This window comes from Paramisgurnus dabryanus, chromosome 4, assembly GCF_030506205.2.
Source record: "Paramisgurnus dabryanus chromosome 4, PD_genome_1.1, whole genome shotgun sequence".
NCBI lineage: Eukaryota > Metazoa > Chordata > Actinopteri > Cypriniformes > Cobitidae > Paramisgurnus > Paramisgurnus dabryanus.
Genome location: NC_133340.1, coordinates 2,762,508 through 2,787,393, shown reverse-complemented (window position 1 = coordinate 2,787,393; position 24,886 = coordinate 2,762,508). Strand labels below are relative to the sequence as shown.

At 35.5% G+C, this 24,886-nt stretch overlaps 2 protein-coding genes across 4 annotated transcripts; both read left to right on the top strand.

Annotated features, from left to right (window-relative positions):
- Nucleotides 1–534: 534 nt before the first annotated feature.
- On the top strand, nucleotides 535–2,368 carry LOC135760573 (carbonyl reductase [NADPH] 1-like). The gene is made up of 4 exons (XM_065274590.1): nucleotides 535–603; nucleotides 693–989; nucleotides 1,072–1,179; nucleotides 1,371–2,368. The coding sequence occupies exons 2-4, from the start codon at nucleotides 704–706 to the stop codon at nucleotides 1,805–1,807; spliced, it is 831 nt and encodes a 276-aa protein (XP_065130662.1). The 5' UTR covers nucleotides 535–603; nucleotides 693–703; the 3' UTR covers nucleotides 1,808–2,368.
- LOC135760574 (MORC family CW-type zinc finger protein 3-like) lies at nucleotides 1,821–24,886 on the top strand. 3 transcript variants are annotated; one of them, XM_073814200.1, is made up of 18 exons: nucleotides 1,840–1,960; nucleotides 2,615–2,788; nucleotides 4,275–4,347; nucleotides 4,435–4,567; nucleotides 6,679–6,903; nucleotides 7,299–7,436; nucleotides 7,536–7,665; nucleotides 9,737–9,865; nucleotides 9,951–10,070; nucleotides 10,176–10,273; nucleotides 10,564–10,671; nucleotides 12,744–12,866; nucleotides 13,358–13,432; nucleotides 14,157–14,202; nucleotides 18,282–18,372; nucleotides 18,612–18,687; nucleotides 18,771–19,272; nucleotides 23,281–24,881. In XM_073814200.1, exons 2-18 carry the CDS (start codon nucleotides 2,750–2,752, stop codon nucleotides 23,512–23,514), a joined length of 2,340 nt encoding a protein of 779 aa, XP_073670301.1. In that variant the 5' UTR covers nucleotides 1,840–1,960; nucleotides 2,615–2,749; the 3' UTR covers nucleotides 23,515–24,881. The 3 variants fall into 3 exon arrangements, with proteins under 3 accessions (XP_073670302.1, XP_073670301.1, XP_073670300.1); XM_073814201.1 differs by lacking the exon at nucleotides 2,615–2,788 and having other exon boundaries at nucleotides 1,821–1,960; nucleotides 23,281–24,880; XM_073814199.1 differs by lacking the exons at nucleotides 1,840–1,960; nucleotides 2,615–2,788; nucleotides 4,275–4,347; nucleotides 4,435–4,567 and adding exons at nucleotides 4,602–5,478; nucleotides 5,797–5,835 and having other exon boundaries at nucleotides 23,281–24,886.

Sequence of the window (24,886 nt, the reverse complement as noted above, 5' to 3'; positions counted from 1 at the left end):
ACGGTCTGCACAAACAGTGTGCAGTCGAACTCGCTTTCCGTATCAATCTGCTTCCGTCTTGTTGACGTCACGGTGTGCCAACCAATCGGTGTTAAGTGTAAAAATGGTTTTTAATGGCAAAATATTATATTCATAAATGTAAATTTTCCTCAACAGTTCCCAAATTAAAAAATGTCTTTGCGACCTTAATTATTTAATTATAACACCAACAAAGATTAATAATCAAAAAGTGTCCTTGAATTTGTATAATGATTTGACGAATGTTACACAAGTCGCTTATTGCCTATGTATTTTATTTTTTGCTTTTTCTTTCTTTTCAAATGGTTGCCTTTCTTCCCTGCTTTATACTTATTGTATTTATGTCATCCAAGATTGTTTAATACTTGCAAAAAATAAAGTATAAAAACAGTCGTGTTTGTAGATCGCATTTATCCCTCCTACATAAATAGCGTTTAATGTATAAGCAAAATTTGATGCATATGTTATAGATATCGAGCATCGAGTGCTTTTATGCAAGCGCGCATACATCCGCGCATGCGCTTTACGTCGCAAAGCGAAAGTGTTTTCTGAAAACGCCGACCTGTTCATTCCGTGAACAAACAGGTTTGTGTTAACTTTAATCTTTGCGTATGTTTTGTAAAATACTTAATGCATATTATATAATACTTATTTTTATTATATCCACTGTGCAGGAGCACCGACAATGAGCAACACCAAAGTAGCCCTGGTCACTGGTTCAAATAAAGGCATCGGGCTCGCTATCGTGCGGGCAATGTGTAAGCAATACGCCGGGGACGTGTACTTGTCAGCCCGGGATGTGGGACGAGGAAACGCGGCGGTGGAGGGTCTGAAGAAAGAGGGTCTCTCACCCCTTTTCCATCAGCTGGATATTAATGACCCAAACAGCATTCGTACTGCACGAGACTTCTTCAAAGAGAAGTACGGGGGCTTGGACGTGCTCATCAACAACGCTGGAATTGCCTTCAAAAGTAGGAAATAGTTTTATTTTTAACATGCGTGATAGCATCATTAAATAAAATGATAAAAAACAAAAAAAAAATTTTTTTGCAGATGCAGATACAACAGCATTTGGAATTCAGGCGGATGTGACATTAAAGACCAATTTCTTTGCCACCAGAGATATGTGCAATGTCTTCTTGCCCATTATCAAACCTGGAGGTGAGTCATGTGAAAAAAAAAGTATTCAAACTGGCTGGTCTTGCTTTTCTTGTCTCTGTTGCCTTTTATGCTAGTATCACAAAGGTCGTACGCTAAAAAACACATGCACATATACCTTGAATTAATCCCAAGTCGCTTTGGATAAAAGCATACCAAATCCATTTTTAATTGGCTGTCCTATGTCTTCATAGGTAGGCTGGTGAATGTCTCCAGCATGATGAGCTCTATGGCTTTGGGCAAGTGTAGTCCAGAACTCCAGGCCCGTTTCCGTAGCGACGACATCACAGAGAAGGAACTGGTCGGGTTGATGGAGCGTTTCGTCAGTGATGCCCAGGCAGGTCTCCACTCGGAACGAGGCTGGCCCAGTTCTGCGTATGGGATCTCCAAAACCGGCCTCACCACCCTGACTAGGATCCTGGCCCGAAATCTGACCAAAGAGAGGCCTGGAGATGAGATCCTGTGCAATGCATGCTGTCCTGGATGGGTCAGAACTGACATGGCTGGGCCAAATGCAACAAAGTCACCAGATGAGGGTGCTGTCACTCCAGTGTACTTAGCACTGCTGCCCGCAGGGGCAAAAGAGCCCCATGGACAGTTTGTGTCGGAGCTGAAAGTTCAGCCGTGGTGAGAGGGAGGTCGATTGCGTTTCATAATGTTGGAGTCGAGTTCAGACACTCCCACAGCTTTATGGATATTTTACTCCTTCATATTCAGACAGTCTAGTTTAAAAATATGTTATATAGACCTGAACTCAGACTGAAGCTTTGATAAAACAACTCAGGTAGTCAACTTATTCAGAGTTACTTTAATGTTTGTGTATTGTGCAATTTCATGTTGTAAACATCATGCATGTGAAATGTAATATTGGATCAGCTTTCTATTGGTCACACATAGTCGGTGGCTTAAACAGCATGTGAAAAAAACATTAAGAGTCCAGTTTTGTTCAACTTTATAATAAATATAGTGTGTTGGTACAAAACAAGATTAAGCACTTAATAAATGTATTCTTTAATTATGCGTTGACATTATAAATTGTGTGCTAAATCAAATTTGCTAATAATACGTAGTTATAAACTAAAATAAACGTGCATACACATTTGTAAACTAAAATAAATACTTTCTTACCCAGTCATATTGTTTTCTCTTATCATATAATGATGCATTAAAAGTGCACAGAGAACGAAACAAAGTGAATTGTTTTTTTGTTGTATAGCTTTACTGTCCACCAAAGTGGGAAATTGGTCTTGCATATAAAACTAAATAACCAAAAGAATCACAATTGAATTCAAGCTTATTAGCCTTGTTGGTCTAGTATATTTACACAATGGCAAAGTGTAAAGCATCTGCCTATAGACTTTCAAGAAGCCAGAGAATGATGTATCAGGTTACCCGTACATACCAGCATTTATCTGCGACAACAATACTATATGTGCAGAGTCTCAGCGTGTGCATAGCTGGAGTACGAAAACAGAGCTCTCTCTATTTCTGGACATGTGCAGTAGAAGTCCCTTCATACAAGTGAACAAACTACAGGCTTTCTGTAATATCTTACATCGATCCTTCTGCACAAATGGCCACTAATAGACAAAGTTTTATTCCTCTCAGCACAGTAAGTAACATGCATTTATATATTATGCACCTCTATATATAATTGAAGCAGGGGAAGGAGGCAGTAAGGTAAAGCTATCATTTGTTTTTACAGATTTAAATGTGTTTTTCTTGTTTTGTTTAGAAATTAACATTTTGCTTCATATGCTTATATTTTATTCAGATAGTAATTTATTATACATGCATTTGTGGTGTAAAACATGTTTTACCTTCCCCACATGGGTTTTTCTACTTTATGGTTATTCACCACTTTATGTTTTAAAAAAAAATTTCCACTACCTAATTGTTTGTTTTTGCTAATGAATAAATTATGGACATTTCACACGGTACGTGGCAGTCGCAAGTGTCTAGTTAATTTTCAATATAAGACGTGCGGAAAGCAGCAAAACGTGGGCGTTGCGCCACTTGGCGCGTACCGTGTGAAACGCCCATAATTCTGAAATTACAGAATTTATTCTAGGATTTACATGCAATCTTGTCTCACATTTGGCAAAACAGGCCATGCACTGTCTTTTAGAAAAATTGCAATACAATCTCACATCTTGGGTCTGTCGTGATCGGCATTTAGATTCTTCATACACTCTAAAAAAAAAGTAACCCAGCGTTGGGTTTAAAAGGACGAACCAAACCTGTTGTTTTTCACCATACATTTTACAGTGACTTGTATTTTTAGCTTGAAGAAAACATAGTTTAAGAAATATTTGACTGCAAAAGTAAATGTATAATCTAGTTGAATAAAATAGATATTTTTAGCATAAACTAAAATGTAATATTATGTTAAATGTACTCAGAGTTAGCCAATTAGCGTTTTTATTTTTTTCCATAAAAATGTAAAATTTTTTTTTAATGTTAATAGTTTTTAACTTAAAGGTGGGGTGCATGATTTTTTGAAAAACACTTTGGAAAAGGGAGTCGGACTGAGTGCCAAAACACACTTGTAGCCAATCAGCAGAAAGGGGCGTGTCTACTAACCGACATCGTTGCCTGGGTTGCATATGTGTGGGACGGGTCTATCAAAAGAAGATCCAGATTCTATTTGAGTAGGGGCGTGTTTGTTAAGGTGATTTCAAATTTCAACATTGGGTTTCACGCACCCCGCCTTTAAGATTTTATTGCATTAACTAATGTAAACAAATACTATCTTATGCTAAAGATAATTTATAAATATTGTAAATCCTTGAATCTGATTTTAAAACTTTTTATAACTTTTTTTACCAAACACTGTCATACAGTGCACTGAAAAAAAAAATGATTCATTCAATTTACTCAATTTTTTAAGGTAAGTGGTTGCAATCAATTTATTTAAGCTACATTTAAACAAATGTTTTTTATTTTATTTTACTTTATTAATCTTTTTTGTTTAAATGTAGCTTAAATAAATTGATTGCAAACGCTTACCTTAAAAAAATTGAGTAAATTGAATGAATACTTTTTTTCAGTGTGTAAAGCCACAATGCTTTAAAATGTTATCTTTTTTTTAAATCCAGATCAGTCCTAAATTTCTACATTCTAATTCCACAAGTCACACTTGGCCCTTTAGTGCCATAGCTGAATTAATTGGTGAGTTCTGTTATCAACATTATACATGTTAAAATAATGGGTTCCAAACAATGAATTAGTGTATTTATGTTATTTTTTTAATTGCAGATAATGCATATGACCCGGATGTTCACGCGAGACAGATTTGGATAGACTGGACACGCATCAAAGGCCTAGACTGTCTCTCTTTTACAGATAATGGGGTGGGTTTGACCAGAGCTAAACTACATAAGATGCTCAGGTACAAAGCACCACAGAACGACCATTCACCTGAGTGTTGTTGCAACTAAAAGTGTGTGAATCTAAGCCTGATTTCTATAATTACATACATAATTGCATGAGCTCACGAAACACAACAGCTCTTATTCTGTGATTCAAGAGAGTCATGAAGTCATTTTTTGGCAGTATGAGGTTTTTACCATTAAACAAGCATTGGCTTTGGCTATTCTAGTCATTTTTATAAGTAAATAATGCCACGGACAATCACAAAGATTTCAGAGAATTGCAAATTTCCAACATTGCTGCAACAGTTTGTGCAGGGTCAAGTATATCCAGCCTGATCTCACGAATTTCCGTGGGATAGTCACGGAATTTTTTGCTCATTTTTCCGTGGCATTCTCACAGATTGGTTACTAAAAAAAATTAGCAAAAAATTCCATGACTATCCCACGGAACTTTGTGAGATCACGTTGAGTATATCATGCCTAGATTGTTAATGAATGCTGTGGTTACTCAAGGGGATAGTTCACCCAGAAATGAAAAGTCCGTCATCATTTACTCTCTTCTCAAATTGTTCCTGTGTAAATGTCTTTGTTCTAATGAACCCAAATGAAGATATTTCTAGCCAAACAGATTTGGGGCACCATTTACTTTCATAGTATTACTTTTTCCTACTATGGAAGTCAGTGATGCCCCAGATCTGCTTTATTACAAACTTTTAAAATGTGGTTATTTGTGTAATTTAGTTACTAAAGAAATGTTACTTTTCCAGGTTGTACGTGTAATGAGAGTTATTTGGATTAATAAATTAATTGTGAGTTGTGTGCCCAAACCCCTCATACTGTCTGCGCTCATCGTTACGGAACCTGACGCGGGAGTTTTGAATTGCGATTTTAGCGAGAACAGATTCTTGGATTTATTTGGAGAAACCAGGTTTGTATAAATGTTTTTTTTTTAATCTATAATCTATTGGTGTACATGAGAAAATGCAAACTTATGCAGTACACATTCATTGTTTCTAAAAGCAACACTGGAAGTTTTTATACTCACTTTCTGAACTAATTTGTTAAAAATGTGATGTTTTTTTTTAAAAATATGTTACTTATGTGAGTCATTGTTCCTATTGATTATTATAACATTATTTATAAGTCAATAAAAATTTATCAATGAAGTTGATTGCCCACAATGATAGCATCTGTCATTGCACATCAAATTTGTTGTTTTTCTCATGCATTCTTCTGTTTCTAACAGGCTGGAACTTGGACCAACATGGTTGAATTGCATATTGAGGTTAATAAACCCTTCCCGTCAGTACAATCAAGCCTTGGTTATTGTTATTCTTGGTAGCCTTATTTCTGTCATTTTAATATAGTCGTAAAACACATCCATTATTGTAATTTGATTAAATGCTGTTTAATTAATCATTTAAAATATACTGCTTATATTTTAAAAAATGTTTGTAAAAATACCTTAAAATATATTTGTTAATCTGTTTTTGAAAAAAGTATTTTATTTATTAAAATAACAACATATTCAAGAAAATGCATTTAATTTATGTGACCGTTTTGATTTGGGTCTGTGAAATATATTATAAACATATGTTTGATTCTAATGAAATTTACATTAAGTCAATGTAATAAAGCTAAGTTTGAGGAAAATCACATTGGTTTAATGTAACTATGATAATTCCAGCAGAAAGAGTTTGATTGCATCCAACAGATATGATTAAACACAACTTTAATACATTCAACTGATGTGGTGTTTGATTTTGATGAAAATGACATTATTGCTATGTAAATTTTCGAAAATTACATTGGTTGACATTAGAGTTATTTTAACTTAACATTTTTACAGAACGTTTGTTGAGTTAAGTAATATTTTTTAGTTGAATGAACTTTTAAGGCAACCAGGTTACTTACTTTTTTAAGTTGAACCAACAAATCTTTTTTTACATTGTAAATTTGCCACATAATTAAAACACATTTAAGTTAATAACGGATGAGACATTTTAGAAACATTTGACCATGTGATAAATATGACAACAAGTTTTGTAACAACAAATAAATTATTTAAAGATCACATTTATGATGAATAAGTCATGTTAACATATTACTCTTTTGATATTTTTTCAAGCTTTGGATTCAGTGAGAAGAAAGCAGTTAGGGGTCACATTCCAGTTGGAGTTTATGGTAACGGGTTCAAATCAGGTTCCATGCGTCTGGGGAAAGATGCAATCGTTTTCACCAAGACCAGAGACACAATGAGTGTGGGTCTTCTCTCCCAGTCTTACCTTGAAGCCATCGGAGCCCAGCGAGTCATGGTGCCCATCATCACGTTTAGACGTGACGGACATAACCAGTACTTTACGTTTATTGTTACATAAACAATGATGCACAAGTCTTACAAAGAAGTTTTGCTGTCATATTAGGCCCAGCACAGATTCCAATTTACTGTGTTTCTGATTTATATTTAATGCATATGTGACCCTACCTTTGGAAACCCAGCTTTAGACATTTTTTGTGATTATACTGTTATTACAATAAAATCATAATGTAAATAACATTCTGTGAAAATATAACCTTGATATATTTAATTTTGCCTGGTAAGACAAAGATTGAATTCAATAAATAGATTGAGACTTTAGCCTAGATTTCATAGGCAAGATCACATTTGCATATATTTCCCAAGCATTAACAAAACCCTGATGCATGTTATTTTGCTTATACTAAACACTTGACCTTTGACCTTACTAGCGTGGAGGATGGAGCCAGTCTGAGAGCGATCCTCAAGCATTCACTCTTTAGCTCGGAAAAAGAGCTGTTCACAGAGCTCCGAGCCATCAGCGCCACCGGCCCCACAGGAACACGGATCATCATATGGAATCTGCGCACGTATGTCCTGCCTCTTTAAACGGACACAGACAAAAACATTAATAAACAGATTGACTGATGGGAATGTATGATGATTTGTACATAAATCTGTGTTTTCAGGTCCACAAATGGTGATACCGAATTTGACTTTGACACCGATAAATACGACATACAGATCAGAGCAAACTTCATCAATGGGAGGGGTAACAGCGGTCTCATCATGATCCCGGAGAGTGAATACTCATTACGGGTGAGCGCAGAAATCGGCTGACTTCTTTTTGCAAACTTTAACACTTTGGTTCAACTTAAAAAAGGTTACCTGGTTGCCTTAAAATTTTTAGTTAATTTGACTTAAAAAATATTAGTTACTGACACCTTATATTTTTAAGTCGATTTAGCAAACATTTTAGCGGTAACCAGGTAACTTCCTTTTTTAATTTAACCAACATATGCACATTTACGCCGCATTCACACGGTGCGTAAGCGTTGACGCTTCCCATTCACTTTTAATGGGTGACGTCAAGCGTTGGCGAACTGAATTGTGGATCCGTCGGCGCCGCGTCAGTGCCGTTGCTCGCGGCAGAAGTTGAACATTTCTCAACTTTTCAAGCGGCAACGCGTGCGTCAGCCAATCATATCGCCTTATGCAAATAACCTAGGCACAGCCAGCCAATTACGTTTATGGAAGACCGGAGCTTCACTCTAAAAAAACAAACGGTGCTATATAGCACCAAAACAATTGCTTTGGATCGTAACGATAGAAGAACCATTTTAGTGCCATATAGCACCGGTGAAGAACCAGTGAAGCACCAGTGAAGCACCAGTGAAGCACCAGTGAAGCACCAGTGAAGCACCAGTGAAGCACCAGTGTAGAACCATATAGGGGCCATATAGCACCACATATGGTTCTACATAGCACTATATGGTTCTACACAGGTGCTTCACTGGTGCTTCACTGGTGCTTCACTGGTTCTTCACCGGTGCTATATGGCACTAAAAATGGTTCTTCTATCGTTACGATCCAAAGCAACTGTTTTGGTGTTATATAGCACCGTTTGTTTTTTAGAGTGTTGTGTTGCGGCCACAGTGATTGGCTGTTGGCCACGCTTCAGACAAGCCTTCCGTTAAGCGTTAACGCTGACGGACCGTGTGAATGGGGCGTTAGAGATTCACATTCACATTTGGAGATGTGTTTCTAACTGGTTAAAAATGCATGGTCTGCTTCCTAACACTTTTCATTTTAGTTTTCACTTTTTCATTTTGGGACACTTATTTCAGTGATATCTGATCCACAGTAGTGATATTTAAAGCAACAGCTCATTTGCATTTAAAGGGACACACACAAAAACGCCACAGTTTAAACACGCTATAATAAATAATCTGTGGGGTATTTTGGGCTAATACTTCACATTAACACACTGGGGACAGCAAAAAATATTTTAACGTCATGTAAAAAGGGTCATAAGAGGTCATCTTTAATAAACCAAGTGTAAAAAGAATAATTAACTTTAGAATGGATACAGAATAATTTTTTCCTTACATTTCCCATTCATTTTCAATATGGGGTCATATTGACCCCAAAGACCAGATTTGTATACTTTTTATTTTACAAACCTTCAGAAGCCTAGTTTTATATGTGAATATAGATTTATAATGGAGAAAAGTCACTTATTTCACTGAGATGAGGGGAACCATTTTTTAACTAAGGAAAAGTTGGATGGGGTCATATTGTAAGGACCTTGTGAGGGTTAAAGGTGAAATTTTTCAAACTAATGCCTTTGGAGTCAATGTTGCTTTATCAGGCAGATCTAGATGCTCAGATAAACAGAGCAATGCTTTGATAGCACTGCAGAGCCATTCGAAAGGAATCAACCCAGGAAAAGCTTACTTATAAATACTGCAGTCATCTCTGGATATTGAGAAGGGATAAAAAAAAGAGTACTTATATCCTAACAAGACACATAATACCTTTAGAGAGTCTGTGCCTTCTTGATTTTGCCAAGTGAGAGTTCCTCAACAACATTCCAACCAACCAGGTTTGAGGGATTAGTTTACAGTTAATGTGAAGTTTCAGCTCACAACCAGGGTTAGATGCTTCTACACCACTGTTATACACGTATAATTTCCCTCTTATTTCAGGGATAAGTTATCATAAGTTTTTTTTTTACAGAAATGTTTCAGGGTCAAAACAATATGTTAACCCAGGAACATCTTCCACTTGGCACAATCAGGTCGTGCTGAGAATCGGCACATAAAACAAAATAAAAGATTAGATCAGATTAGTTGATGAGATTTCTTGCTTCTTTTGTTTTCTATTATAGGCATACTGTAGCATTTTATACCTAAAGCCTCGCATGCAAGTTATTGTTCGTGGGCAGCGAGTTAAAACCCAACTGATATGCAAAAGTCTGGCTCTTATCGCCCAAGACAACTACAGACCATCATTCCTTGTATCCTTAAAACAGTTTTTGGCGAACACACACACAGACACACATACCAGTTTTTCCTCAATATTTTCCTTAACTCAACACTCAGAACAAGCGAGTACGGATCACCTTTGGCTACAACACCAGAAGCAAAGAGCATTATGGCATTATGATGTACCATAAGAACAGGCTAATAAAACCATATGTGAAAGTGAGCTGCCAAAGTAAGGTAACCAGAACTTCTCCCTTTAAAACATATTTATTCTAATTTCATAATTTTTATTTGACTTTTATCATCTAATTTTCATTCCAATTTGATTTGCATTTATTGCAGACTGAAAGGAAAGGTGTGGGGGTCATTGGCGTTATTGAGTGTAATTTTCTCCAACCCACTCACAATAAGCAGGACTTTGATGACACCGATAAATACAGGCGAGTTGAACGGATACTGTTTAACACCCCTTACGAAAATTAACCATGGTTTTATTGTGGTAAAAGTGTAGTAACTATGTTTTTTGGTGTATTGATTACTATCAGCAAAACTATGGTTTTTGAAAACCAAGGATGTCAAAACCATGGTTATTTTGTGGTAACCATGGTTTTACTACAGTAACCATGTTTTTTGTTTTGTTTTAACTGTAGTAAATCCATGGTTAATTTTCGTAAGGGACACTAGCAGTGCTCACTTTAAACTATGACGTTGAGGCTTTATTTTTGTACAGGAAGACGATGCACAATCTCAGTATTAAGTTGGAGGAGTACTGGAACGAAATCCGCTACAAGCGAAAGAAAGAGGATCCAAAGGGCACAGTTGCAATAGAAGATGTGTTGTGAGTACTGCAGTCAGTCACTTTCCAAAACTTGTACATTTTGTTCACTTGGCAGACTCTGATACAAAGTATCAATGTTGATTTATTAGCATTAGCTAGCTGAGTCAGTAGTGGGATTATTATTAATTTTTTTTTCAGTACTGGGATTAAATTACTTAAAGTGTTGATTCATTAGCTATCTGATTCACTAAAAGTGTTGATTCATTAGCTAGCTGATTTACTAAAAGTGTTGATTCATTAGCTAGCTAATTCACTAATAGTGTTGATTCATTAGCTAGCTGATTTACTAAAAGTTTTGATTCATTAGTTGGCTGATTCACTAAAAGTGTTGATTCATCAGCTAGCTGATTCACTAAAAGTTTTGATTCATTAGTTGGCTGATTCACTAAAAGTGTTGATTCATTAGCTAGCTGATTTACTAAAGGTGTTGATTCATTAGCTAGCTGATTTACTAAAAGTGTTGATTCATTAGCTAGCTGATTCACTAAAAGAGTTGATTCATTAGCTAGCTGATTCACTAAAAGAGTTGATTCATTAGCTAGCTGATTCAGCTAAATAGTGATTCATTAGCTAGCTGATTCACTTAAAGTGTTGATTCAATAGCTAGCTGATTTACTAAAAGTATTGATTCATTAGCTAGCTTATTCACTAAAAGTGTAGATTCATTAGCTAGCTTATTCACTAAAAGTTTTAATTCATTAGCTAGCTTATTCACTAAAAGTGTTGATTCATTATCTAGCTGATTCACTAAAAGTTTTGATTCATTAGCTAGCTGATTCACTAAAAGTGTTGATTCAATAGCTAGCTTATTCCCTAAAAGTGTTGGTTTATTAGCTAGCTTATTCACTAAAAGTGTTGATTCATTAGCTAGCTTATTCACTAAAAGTGTTGATTCATTAGCTAGCTTATTCACTAAAAGTGTTGATTCATTATCTAGCTGATTCACTAAAAGTTTTGATTCATTAGCTAGCTGATTTACTAAAAGTGTTGATTCATTAGCTAGCTTATTCACTAAAAGTGTTGATTCATTAGCTAGTTGATTCACTAAAAGTTTTGATTCATTAGCTAGCTGATTCACTAAAAGTGTTGATTCAATAGCTAGCTTATTCACTAAAAGTGTTGATTCATTATCTAGCTGATTCACTAAAGGAGTTGATTCATTAGCTAGCTTATTCATTAAAAGTGTTGATTCATTAGCTAGCTGATTCACTAAAAGTTTTGATTCATTAGCTAGCTGATTCACTAAAAGTGTTGATTCATTAGCTAGCTTATTCACTAAAAGTGTTGATTCATTAGCTAGCTGATTCACTAAAAGTTTTGATTCATTAGCTAGCTGATTTACTAAAAGTGTTGATTCATTAGCTAGCTTATTCACTAAAAGTGATGATTCATTAGCTAGCTGATTCACTAAAAGTTTTGATTAATTAGCTAGCTGATTCACTAAAAGTGTTGATTCAATAGCTAGCTTATTCACTAAAAGTGTTGATTCATTAGCTAGCTTATTCACTAAAAGTGTTGATTTATTAGCTAGCTGATTCACTAAAAGTTTTGATTCATTAGCTAGCTGATTCACTGGTAGCATCGATTTATTAGCTAATTGATTCACTAGTAACATTGATTCCTTAGCATTAGCACTTCGTTTAGGGCAGGTATTCCCCGGGGGAATTGCAGAGGTTTATTTACATTAAATGTATGTAAATAAATACATTTAAAATAAAAAATCTAAATAAACAACCATATTAATACACAACACTACAATATATCAGAAAATTTTTAGGCGTTACAAAAAACACCATAAATTTCACACTTTTTAAAGTGTTACTAATAAAGAGTCCAATTGAAGTCTTTTTTTAGGTAGATCCAACTTTCACTTTTTTACAGAGTACTACGGATAAAACTTGAAATCGCATAAAAATAATTGTTTTTGAAGTTAAACATGCAAATGTCCTATTAAATTATTAAAATATTTACTTAAAATGTCAGGGAGTACTTCAATTAAGTAATTCAATTTCAAGGGGGTTCGGGTGGCAAAATGTTTAAAAACGCCATATTTCTGCACCCTGTGTCTGAAGGAAAGTTCCAGATCAGGTGTGGGTTCAGTGTGACAGCTGCTTAAAGTGGAGAAGACTTCCAGATGGCATTCCTGCGCTGCCAGAAAAATGGTTCTGCCACATGAACCATGACCCACAGTTCAGGTGACAGTAATAAAATAGTTATGCAGTGATATCAAGAGTGAAGAGGGTTTCATACGGGTCTGGTATATCTGAGAAAAGCTGTTCATAGGTTAAAAGAGTTCATGTGATTTGGAGGTATAATTGTCATTGCGTGTGCCCATTAATAGTGTCACTTGATTCAGCTAATTAGTTTTTCAGTGGTGACCTATAAGATTATAAGATGACTTACAGTTGACTCTTTTCTGGGTCTTTGTACATTGGCAAGCTCATTTCTCTCATAAATTGTGTATTTACACTCTCAGATAAAAGGTACAAAAAGGTACAAATGTTGTCACTGGTGTGGCATATTTTCAAAAAGTACACTAAAAGGTGCATATTGGTACCTTAAAGTACCCCAAAATGGTACATATTAGGACCATATTTTAGGTACCGTCTCAGTGACAACTTTTATACCTTTTTTCCGAGAGTGTATGAATAGCCTGAATAGTCATCTCACTCTAAGCCTTACACAGGAGCTGTTTAGTAGAAGAGGAACTAGATGATGAAGAGGAAGACCAGAAGCCGTACCCTAAACCATTTAAACGCCAGTAAGTTGAACTGTTAAACTCATTTAGGAGAAACTCATCCATCAGTGACTCCAGAAGGTCAACTTTAGAAATTAATTTAGCATTTGACAACTGCTAGATTATCCGTTACTATACGTATTTTCCAGCATGATCTTATGGGAATTTGTAAGTATTTTAGGAAGTCGCTTATCTGTATGGATTACGTACAAACTATTAGTGAATCTTACAAAAACATACGATTATAAAAATTAGCCACCTTTGTAAAATTTGTAAAATAGTTAGAAAAAGCTGTATTGTGTTGTTTATTCAAGCTGTTGTTGTTTTTTTGCCAAAAAAGGCACAGTACACTACCACATAATGCTCATTTAATACTGCAATCCGCAACGTTGACCTTTCGCCATTTCTGTTTGAACACAAGATTGTAGGTTATGTTAAGTATGATGTCAAAATGAATGTCCCATGAAATCGCACTCAACAGTTTACATTATAAATCATTATACCACGGGTCTATATTCTGCTGTGAAGCAGTGAAGCACCTGTAAAGAACCATATAGGGGCCATATAGCACCACATATGGTTCTACATAGCACTATATGGTTCTACACAGGTGCTTCACCGGTGCTATATGGCACCAAAAATGGTTCTTCTATGATTACGAGCAAAGAACCACTTTTGGTGCTATATAGCACCGTTTGTTTTTCGAGTGTATGATGATTATATATACCACTATTATGGTTTTGTTTAGGCGGAGAAACACTGTCAGGAGTCTGTCTGAAGAGAATGAACCAGAGGTAAGAATATTATATGAACATTTCTAGATGTTCACATTTTCTGTAAATGCAACGGCATTATGGGTAGTTTCCATGGCATTGAAGTGATAATATCAAAGGTGTAAATTTATATGTTATAGTGGGGGGCGATAAACATACAATTGCTCCAGAGCAATTTTTGAATGGGAAGAAATGATACAGCCAAAATTGTACTAGTAGGGATATGTGTACACAAAAGCCTAATAATCTTCTTCAAAAACATTTATTTATTGGAATGTTTTTGAAGTTGTTTATAACCAAGCCACCATTAAAATTTGAACTTAATTTTAAACGTAATGACTGTTAGCTAGGTTGTTATAATCGCTAACATAGCGGACACATGGGAAATATATTGGTTAGCATTTTTTTGTCATGATTTACTTAATGATGACTCAGCATCAACTATATTAAAGCAACACTATGTAGTTTCCATGTAAAAATTACTTACAGCTCCTCCATGTGGTTGAAAAGCGCAACAGTGCCTGGTATCAGACACTCTTCTGCAGGCAGGGGGAGGGGCGTGGCTGTGTGCTCTACCCTCCACAGCCACTTTCAGAGTGTGCTTGTAGCAGCTAGGAGGGTGCTCAGGTTGCAGCAACAGTACAATTTGTCCAGTTAAAAGTTGTTCTATCACTGAAATCATTTTAGAGACATTATTTAAAGGTAAAAAAACTACATACTGTTGCTTTAAAGAGAAAATATTCACTTTATCTGATGTTTAAAATAGCTTTGAAAGCCGACTTACTGGAGGAGGTTTACAATTACTACTAGTGAATTAGCTAGCTAAAGCCACGGTCACACTAGACTTTGAGCATGCAAGTATTTGTCGGACGTTGCTGCGGGGAAAGCTCATCAATATGATCTCTGGCTTCGTCCATTTATGCTTTTTAGTAGAGAGAAAGGTCATGCAGTGACATATCAGTCTTGTACTGTTCACAATGCTCCACGTGATATGAATTCGCAGGTAAGAGTTCTCCAGACTTGAACTACGCAGCCACCTGTGAAATATCGTCGCACAAGCTTGTGTTTCCGGTCTGATTCATTTTCATGCGTATGAAAGAAAGTCAATGGATTGAAAAGTCTAGTGTGATTGGCCCTTAATGTATCAATGTTACTAGTGAATCAGCTAAATAATGAATCAACACTTCAAGTGAATCAGCTAGCTAATGCTAATAAATCAACGTTACTAGTGAATCAGCTAGCTCAGGGGTGGCGAACTTCGGAGTTTGCTCCAACCCTGATAAAAAAAATTCACTTGCCTGTAGCATCAAGCGTCACGGCGGAAATAGGAAAAGAGGTTGCCCCTCAGTGTGAACTCCTCCCTTCTTTTGTCTGATTGGTCTGATTGCTCTTTCACGAGGGCTTCTGGGTTGGTTAAGTGCACGAAGCCTGCTGCAGTGCAGGCTTCGCTGAAGACCACATTAAGGGTGCAAAGGGGGTGCTGATGGTGTGTTAAAATGACAAATGAGACACCTTAAGGACTCGTAGACTAAGTGAGTACACACAATTTAAGGCCACAAGACCGAAAGTCCAAATGAAGTGCACCATTCGGGACAGGGCCTAACTCTTTAGACCTTGATTAACCTGTTTAGGTGTGTTTGATTAGAGCTAAAACTAAACTCTGCAGGACTGCAGCTCTCCAGGCCCGACGTTCGCCATCCCTGAGCTAGCTAATACATTCGAATCTACTAGTGAATCAGCTAGCTAACGCTAATGAATCAACGCTTCTAGTGAATCAACTAGCTAATGCTAATGAATAAATGTTAGAGAATCAACTAGCTAATGAATCACAAGTAGTGTAACAGCTATAGCTTATGAAAATTAGTAAATCCTGCTAGTGAATTAGCTAGCTAATGCTAATAAATCAGCATTACTAGTGAATCAGCTAGCCAATGCTAATGAAACAATGCTACTATTTAATCAGCTGCTAGTGAATCATCTAGCTAATACAAAAAAAACCCCAATGCTAATTCTTTTATAAGAAAGATTTATGAAAGCGCACATAAGGTTTGTTTTTCTTAGCATTTGTATTGAACTATTTCGCTTCTGTCACTGACAGATGTGTTACACACAACTTAAGTTTACATTAACATTCATTCTTTTATCAGATGCTTTTAAACAAAGCGACAAAAAAAGTGCATTTGACAGAGAAGCCAACAGTAAGTGTAATCTACAAGCAAGAATAGAGTTGACATTTGAATTTCGGTCGTTAGGTGATCAGTTCACTTATGAATATAATATAGTCCAGTAACTCTCTAAGGCTATGTTTACATTAATGCGTTTATCCTTTAAAACGCGTTACTTTTGCTACGTTTACGCCTTTCATCTACACTACACCACCGTTTTTGACCCTCATAAAAGGATTCGTTCGCAAACGCTGCAGACCCTGTTTTAGTTTGAGAACTCAGACGTTGCGCTGAGTGTAAATGAACGAAGACTGAGTCTTATGTAAACGAACAGCTGATGTTAACGTGACAGCGCATCATTTTCAAAGTAAAAATTATTTTATTCAGGTAAATGGAGGTTTGCAACGGAGGTTTTGCCAAAAATAGTAAACATCTACCAACCAGCTATTATAAACGCTATATCGGATTGTTTTAAGATGTATACCTATAGATAATGTCTGTTTTATATTTATGTTTGAGTATTGTTGAGTTTGAATATTGTTGGAATTTTGTTTATGTTTTGTTTAAATTTAGTTAGCTTATTACGAAAGATAGACTGTAATTTTAAACGCCATATGTGTTGTAAAGGCCAATGAAGGGAGAAATGTCATGGGTCAGCCATTATTTTCGAGTTTAATTTAAGTTTTGTTTGCTACTTTAAAAAGAATTTCGTTTCATACAATTTGTCTCTTAATTTTAATCGATGTTTTGTTGATAAGTTTTGTGAATATAAATTAATAAAAACAATAAACTCAACGTCATTAATATTTAATGCTTGTTTAGCCGCTTGCGCTTTTAGCTATTTCTGTGTTGCTAGCGGAGGACGTGCTGCACAGACCTCGCACACTTTTAAAAATGAATGCAATAAGCATTTCTGTAGGCTTAAGCTATACTTCACCTCTTACTATGTTTGATTGAAGTTTACATTTGCTGAAATTTCTTTTTGCTTCAAGTTCGTTTAGTACTGTTCACTTGAATGCTTTCTTTTTAAATCATAAAGACCTTTCTGTTTGGTTTATTACATCAACATTAACCTATTAATCATATTAATATGTTGTAGGGGGGAGCTAGAACAGTATAAGACTTTCCCAAACACATTTTTATAGGTTCAAAAATAGTGTCCGTTGTAGTTGCCAGCAAAGGCTGCATAAATGCGCAAAGGTAAGCTATTATTAGAGTAATAAGTTATTTTACAATTTTATGCGCATGCCTAGTTACGTGATTGGTCATGTTTCATGCGTTTATGGTGGTGTATAGTGTGGATGAGGATTCTTTTTAAAATGCTAGTATAAACAAGGATCGTTTTCATTTCAAAATGCCGTTTTAAAACGCAAATGCTCTAATGTAAACAGGGCCTAAGGGGGCGTGCACACCAAAGCTTTTAAACGTGTCTGAAAACGCCTGGAGGATGCCAAATGCCAGCAGTTTTTTCAGCTGAGCACCAGCTTTCTTAAACTGAACACCAGCTTTCTTCAGCTACATGGTTTGGTTGCGGTGATACTTCTGCTTTGTTTATCAGTCGTACAATGCGCCGGTTGGTTGTTGTGATATTTGTCCTGCCCCTCCTCCACTGTGAATGGACGGCCGTGTGACTGACATTTACGAGCTGAGTTCTCACCCAAAGTTGAATATTTCTAAACTCTCAAAGCTCAGTGCTGAGCGCCGAAAAACCGCCAAGTGCGAAAAAACCCCACTAGCTGCCGGCTTTTTTGAAAAATGCTGCACTACCATTGGAAACAATTGAAACATACGCTGGCCGCGGGCGTAAAAGCTTTGGTGTGCATGCCCCCTTAGGCACATAAAGCAGTTAGATTCATTAAAGCAAACTTTGGGCTATGCAAAATGCACAATGTGGTTCAGGATGGATTGTATCATAATCTTCTCTCTTTCTTACAGAAAACACAGACTGAGGACCTTCAGGCAGAGCTAACAACCAGTCATGCACAACTCACCCTGTCCAGACAGCCACCAGACTTTGGCCAATCTGGTAAAAGGCAAAAATTGAAATACACAAACTTTAAGCCGCCTTAGTTTCATGGGGGCTCATATATATAATATGAAGCTGGTTAAAGATATACAGTAGATTTAAAAACCAAACAAATATTAAGTTAACATTTTACCTGGTCATTTTATTCCTGGTCACTCATAATTTTCTAAATCTCGACTCCAATGTGCACATTTTGAGAATCACAGATATTAAACTTTCAAGATTTCATTTATGTGTAGAGTCAAACCGATCACTTGCGGACAGGTCACCACTGCCCCTCATCAACCTGACCGCTATCTCCAACACTCTTAGAAGGTATAATCCTATAAAATATGCTAGTTAATACAAATTTGTACAGTTATGGAGCGTCATCTCTGTTTTTAATTCTGTATTTTCAGAGCAAAACAACGGTCATCTTCCATTGAAACACAGACCGAGGTGTCGTCAATCTCTTCTGCCCCCCTTCCAGGCCCACAACAAGAGCTCTCATCTCAGGCACACCGCAGGCCTGCTTTGAAAGAGGAGAGAAAGAGTCAATCCGACACACTTGTGAGCAAAGCTGAGAATGGCATGATGAAAGGATTCGAGTCGCATCAGGGGCCTGCCGCTACGGAGGAGATGTGCGAAGGAGATGCATCATTCAGGACGGGAGAGGAATATAGCTCGGCTGTGGAGGAGATAATTGCATCGCCTCTGAAAAATGAGAAGAGAGGAGTATTGCATGACGAGATGGAGGAGGATGAGGAATGGAGCTTGGCAGAGGCGCAACGGTGGCAAGATGAGCCGATGGAACTGATGCAGAAGGCAGTGGAAGAAAGAGATGCCTGTCGGGAGGAACTGGAAGTGCTTCGAGAGCACGGTGCCGCTCTAGAGGCTGAAAGGACTCAGCTCATCAGCAGGGTAAAACAGCCTGATCTCACTAGAATTCATACATGTTTTACTAGTTGGCTAAATGAAAAAATTTACGATTATCATAAAAAACATTATAAAACGGTTAGTTCCAATCCTTGATTCTGATTGGTAAATAGGTGTGCTTTATTCACAATAAAACACGGCTAAGACCGCTTCACCCAACGGTTCTGTTTATCACTGCACCCTTAGCAACCACACGTATCGGTTTGTTGTTTTTATTTGAGCTTTCATGCTTCGTATCGTGCCTAAAAACGCCCTTCAGCCGTTACATATTCACGATACAGAACACCCTCTCGTACCTTATTGCTTACATAAAGAAACCCCATCCCTAACCCCAACGTCGCTGGGGCAAATTGTACAAAAATGTATGGATGTGATCATACAAATTGATACGAATAAGCCACCTCATAAAATCTGTACGAATTGCCATGAGATAGCGTTGGGTAAGAGGGAAATAACGGTAACACTTTACTTGAAGGGGTATTCATAAGACATGACACCTTTATAATCATGACATGACACGAGTCATGAACATGAAGGAGATTTTGTGCATGTTTATGACAATTGTCATTAAGTGTCATTTGTTCAATTATGTCATTTTTACTGCAAAGATAAGATTGTTTGAAATGTCTTTGTTATGACAACTTGTCATAAACCATTACATCATAACTTGACATGACAACTTGACATTACCAAGACAACATAAATGACCACTTTTTACCAGTGATACAATTGAAATGGTCATTAAAATATCATTAAGTGTTAATACTCTGTCAAATAGTGTTATAACAGCGTCATGAATATTTTTCTTGACCTCAACTACAGTGGTACAAATATAATTGGTCATTAAAATGTCAATAAGTGTTAATACTCTGTCATATAGTTTTATAACAGCGTCATGAATATTTTTCTTGACCTCAACTACAGTTGTACAAATATAATTTGTCATTAAAATATCATTAAGTTGTTAATACTCTGTCATATAGTTTTATAACAGTGTCATGAATATTTTTCTTGACCTCAACTACAGTGGTACAAATATAATTTGTCATTTAAATGTCATTAAGTGTTAATACGCTGTCATATAGTTTTATAACAGCGTCATGAATATTTTTCTTGACCTCAACTACAGTGATATAAATATAATTTGTCATTTAAATGTCATTAAGTGTTAATACGCTGTCATATAGTTTTATAACAGCGTCATGAATATTTTTCTTGACCTCAACTACAGTGGTACAAATATAATTTGTCGTGTTAATACGCTGTCATATAGTTTTATAACAGCGTCATGAATATTTTTCTTGACCTCAACTAGAGTGGTACAAATATAATTTGTCATTTAAATGTCATTAAGTGTTAATACGCTGTCATATAGTTTTATAAAAACTTCATGAATATTTTTCTTGACCTCAACTACAGTGGTACAAATATAATTTGTCATTTAAATGTCATTAAGTGTTAATACTCTGTCAAATAGTTTAATAACAGCGTCATGAATATTTTTCTTGACCTCAACTACAGTGGTACAAATATAATTTGTCATTAAAATGTCAATAACTGTTAATACTCCGTCAAATAGTGTTATAACAGCGTCATGAATATTTTTCTTGACCTCAACTACAGTGGTACAAATATAATTTGTCATTAAAATGTCATTAAGTTGTTAATACTCTGTCAAATAGTTTTATAATAACTTCATGAATATTTTTCTTGACCTCAACTACAGTGATACAAATATAATTTGTCATTTAAATGTCATTAAGTGTTAATACTCTGTCATATAGTTTAATAACAGCGTCATGAATATTTTTCTTGACCTCAACTACAGTGGTATAAATATAATTTGTCATTTAAATGTCATTAAGTGTTAATACGCTGTCATATAGTTTTATAACAGCGTCATGAATATTTTTCTTGACCTCAACTACAGTGATATAAATATAATTTGTCATTTAAATGTCATTAAGTGTTAATACGCTGTCATATAGTTTTATAACAGCGTCATGAATATTTTTCTTGACCTCAACTACAGTGGTACAAATATAATTTGTCGTGTTAATACGCTGTCATATAGTTTTATAACAGCGTCATGAATATTTTTCTTGACCTCAACTAGAGTGGTACAAATATAATTTGTCATTTAAATGTCATTAAGTGTTAATACGCTGTCATATAGTTTTATAACAGCGTCATGAATATTTTTCTTGACCTCAACTACAGTGATACAAATATAATTTGTCATTTAAATGTCATTAAGTGTTAATACGCTGTCATATAGTTTTATAACAGCGTCATGAATATTTTTCTTGACCTCAACTACAGTGGTACAAATATAATTTGTCGTGTTAATACGCTGTCATATAGTTTTATAACAGCGTCATGAATATTTTTCTTGACCTCAACTAGAGTGGTACAAATATAATTTGTCATTTAAATGTCATTAAGTGTTAATACGCTGTTATATAGTTTTATAACAGCGTCATGAATATTTTTCTTGACCTCAACTACAGTGATACAAATATAATTTGTCATTTAAATGTCATTAAGTGTTAATACTCTGTCAAATTGTTTTATAACAGCGTCATGAATATTTTTCTTGACCTCAACTACAGTGATACAAATATAATTTGTCATTTAAATGTCATTAAGTGTTAATACGCTGTCATATAGTTTAATAACAGCGTCATGAATATTTTTCTTGACCTCAACTACAGTGATACAAATATAATTTGTCATTAAAATGTCCTTAAGTGTTAATACTCTGTCAAATAGTTTTATAACAGCGTCATGAATATTTTTCTTGACCTCAACTACAGTGGTACAAATATAATTTGTCATTTAAATGTCATTAAGTTGTTAATACTCTGTCAAATAGTTTTATAAAAACTTCATGAATATTTTTCTTGACCTCAACTACAGTGGTACAAATATAATTTGTCATTTAAATGTCATTAAGTGTTAATACTCTGTCAAATAGTTTTATAACAACATCATGAATATTCTTCAGTTCATAAAGTTTCCTCCAGGTGTTAGAGAAATAAAATCAATCATCCAATAATAATAATAATAATAATAATAAGAAGAAGAAGAAGAATTAAAATTGATAAAATTATATTTTATTGCATTTGGAGATTCACCTAAAATTAAATGAAAACAGTACAATAATGGGTTAAGCCATACAGCGTTGGGTCCATATCGCTGCAAAAACAGTTTATTACATTAAATTAATTAAATGTTTTGTTCGTTTTTTCTTCTATGTCAAAAAAAATTCAGAACCCTATGTGTGAAGAAGAACAAGTTCTGTTAGTTGTCAGTTTTTTATGTACTGTACACAAACATAAATTTAAGTGTAATCTTTTGATGTGTCTGTTGCATTTTGTTAAGGTATTTAAAATAGATTGTACATAATATTAACACTTATTGACATTTTAATGACAAGTTCGATTTGTCCACTGTAGTTGTGGTCAAGAAAAATATTCATGACGCTGTAATAAAACTATTTGACAGAGTATTAACACTTAATGTCATTAAAATGACAGTTTAATGTAACGTTAACCCATAAAGCTAGGTAGTTTCTTAAGTTTGATAATTATTCTGCTATGTCATATTATGACAGATTTTTGAAAAGCTATGATGTATTGGTTTATAACAAGGACATCCCTAACAATGTTATCTTTGCATTAAAAATGACACAATTGAACAAATGACACTTAATGACAGTTGTCATAAATGTGCATAAAATCTCCTTCATGTTCATGACAAGTGTCATGTCATGATTATATAAAGGTGTCATGTCAGTCTTATGAACACCCCTTCAAGTGTTACCAAAATAACTCGCACTAGGAATTATAGGCATGTGCAAAACTAATTTGTTTGTAAAACGATTTCAAACATTGCTCAAAACATCTTCCATTGTGTTCAGCAGAAATGGCATCTCAGTATGTGTGATCTTTGAATTTCTAACTACCGATATTGCTTTTTTTACACATCTAGCTGGAGATGGCAGAAGCAGAAAAGCTCAGTCTTTCAGCCTTATGTGATCAGCTCAAGAGTGAACTATCCAAGCTTGCGGTGGAAAAAGATGAGCAATCGACGCTGAAGAGACTGCGTGTAAACCTGAGCCGCCTGCTGATGTCTTTCATCCCCTCACTTCATCTAGAAACTGTGGACTATAACAGTGATGTCATCGATCAGATGCTCATTCAGGTTCTAGAAAACATTAAGTAGAAAATTGTTGCTGATCATCAGAACATTGAGAGTCAGGATGGGATAAAAGTGTTTTTTTTTAAGTTGAGAGAGAAGGCAGCTTTGCAACGAGTAGGCGGGGTTTCAGCACTTAAGTCCAATTCATAGTCGTGCGTAAGGTCTACACCGTAGGTTATCCGTAGCCTTTGCGTAGCCTGACGTGCACCTCGCCAAATTTTTAAGTGCGCTTCAGTTCTATGCGGACCACAAGTGCTGTGATTGGTCCACTAGATATAGATATTTCCATTTGCAACGGTGAGAACAAAGATGGGCCAAGTTGAGAAGTGATTTAACTCAAACTGCAACAAAAGTTTCTATTTATTTACTTCCATCACTGCTGGTCGTCTCAAATCATACACAACAAGCTGCTGTTTTTTCTTCGTTTGTGGGTTAACTTGCCAAGCTGCTTCTTCATTGACGGTTGTGCTGCTACTGGGGGTTTCACGCGTGGATACTGCCTACCATTGGTCTGCATGTGTGTTTGCAGGTCACGGACGCGGACGACGACGCAGAAGTATATATGAAAAGCCGTAGGACATACGCACAACTATAACCAGCCCTTTACGGCGGACACGACCCCAGCACTTAAGAGAATAGAATGCTGCTTCTTTTACCCCAAATTTCATAACTTATTTTATTTACTTGGTGTTTTTTTGTCATTCAAATTTGGCTGGGTGGTTTATAACACATTTTTCTGAACTCAGAACACATATTTAATATCACTTTACACAGACAGACCGATTTCCCACTGTTTCCTTTTGGTTTTATAATGCAGTGACATTCATACATTTTTCTGTTTAATTGTTGAAATACATTTTGGAGTTACGGTATCTGTTATTAGAGTGAAGTTTTATTATTGTTCTTGCTCCAATTGTGAAATGATTAAATTTTCTGATCTCAATGATACAATTTTATTCAATGACATTGTCACTTGTAACAGTTTAGGATTGAAGTGTTGAATCACAAAACCAAACTTTAATTTAACATAGAATAATAAAGCACTCCAACGTAATTTTGCATGTAATACTTGTCCTTTTGATTAAACCTCTATATTATTTTTTTTTATCTTTCTGTGGTTAACACATACTAGCCTACATATGAGGAGTTCAGATGCAAACCCCTAATTTTTTTTAATCAGGCTCTTATGTTTTGGTTCAGGAATTCCACTTTAAAGGGGACATATCATGAAAATCTGACTTTTAAGTGCTATAATTGGATCCCCAGTGCTTCTTTCAACCTTGAAAATGTTTAAATAACATCCCAGTAACTTAGTTCTGGTAAACCATTCTCTGCAAGCATGTGAAAAAATAAGTAATTGAAATTCGGCTCCTCTTGTGATGTCAGAAGGGGATAA

Excerpts from the sequence above, each read along its gene's own strand:
- LOC135760573 (XM_065274590.1), top strand. The coding sequence starts at position 704 with ATGAGCAACACCAAAGTAGCCCTGGTCACTGGTTCAAATAAAGGCATC. Across the intron at positions 990-1,071 it reads CGCTGGAATTGCCTTCAAAA|ATGCAGATACAACAGCATTT; the intron begins GTAGGAAATAGT and ends ATTTTTTTGCAG. Across the intron at positions 1,180-1,370 it reads GCCCATTATCAAACCTGGAG|GTAGGCTGGTGAATGTCTCC; the intron begins GTGAGTCATGTG and ends ATGTCTTCATAG.
- LOC135760574 (XM_073814199.1), top strand. The coding sequence starts at position 5,222 with ATGGAAGTCAGTGATGCCCCAGATCTGCTTTATTACAAACTTTTAAAA. Across the intron at positions 10,672-12,743 it reads GTTGCAATAGAAGATGTGTT|GAAAGTTCCAGATCAGGTGT; the intron begins GTGAGTACTGCA and ends CTGTGTCTGAAG. Across the intron at positions 18,373-18,611 it reads ACCAGACTTTGGCCAATCTG|AGTCAAACCGATCACTTGCG; the intron begins GTAAAAGGCAAA and ends ATTTATGTGTAG.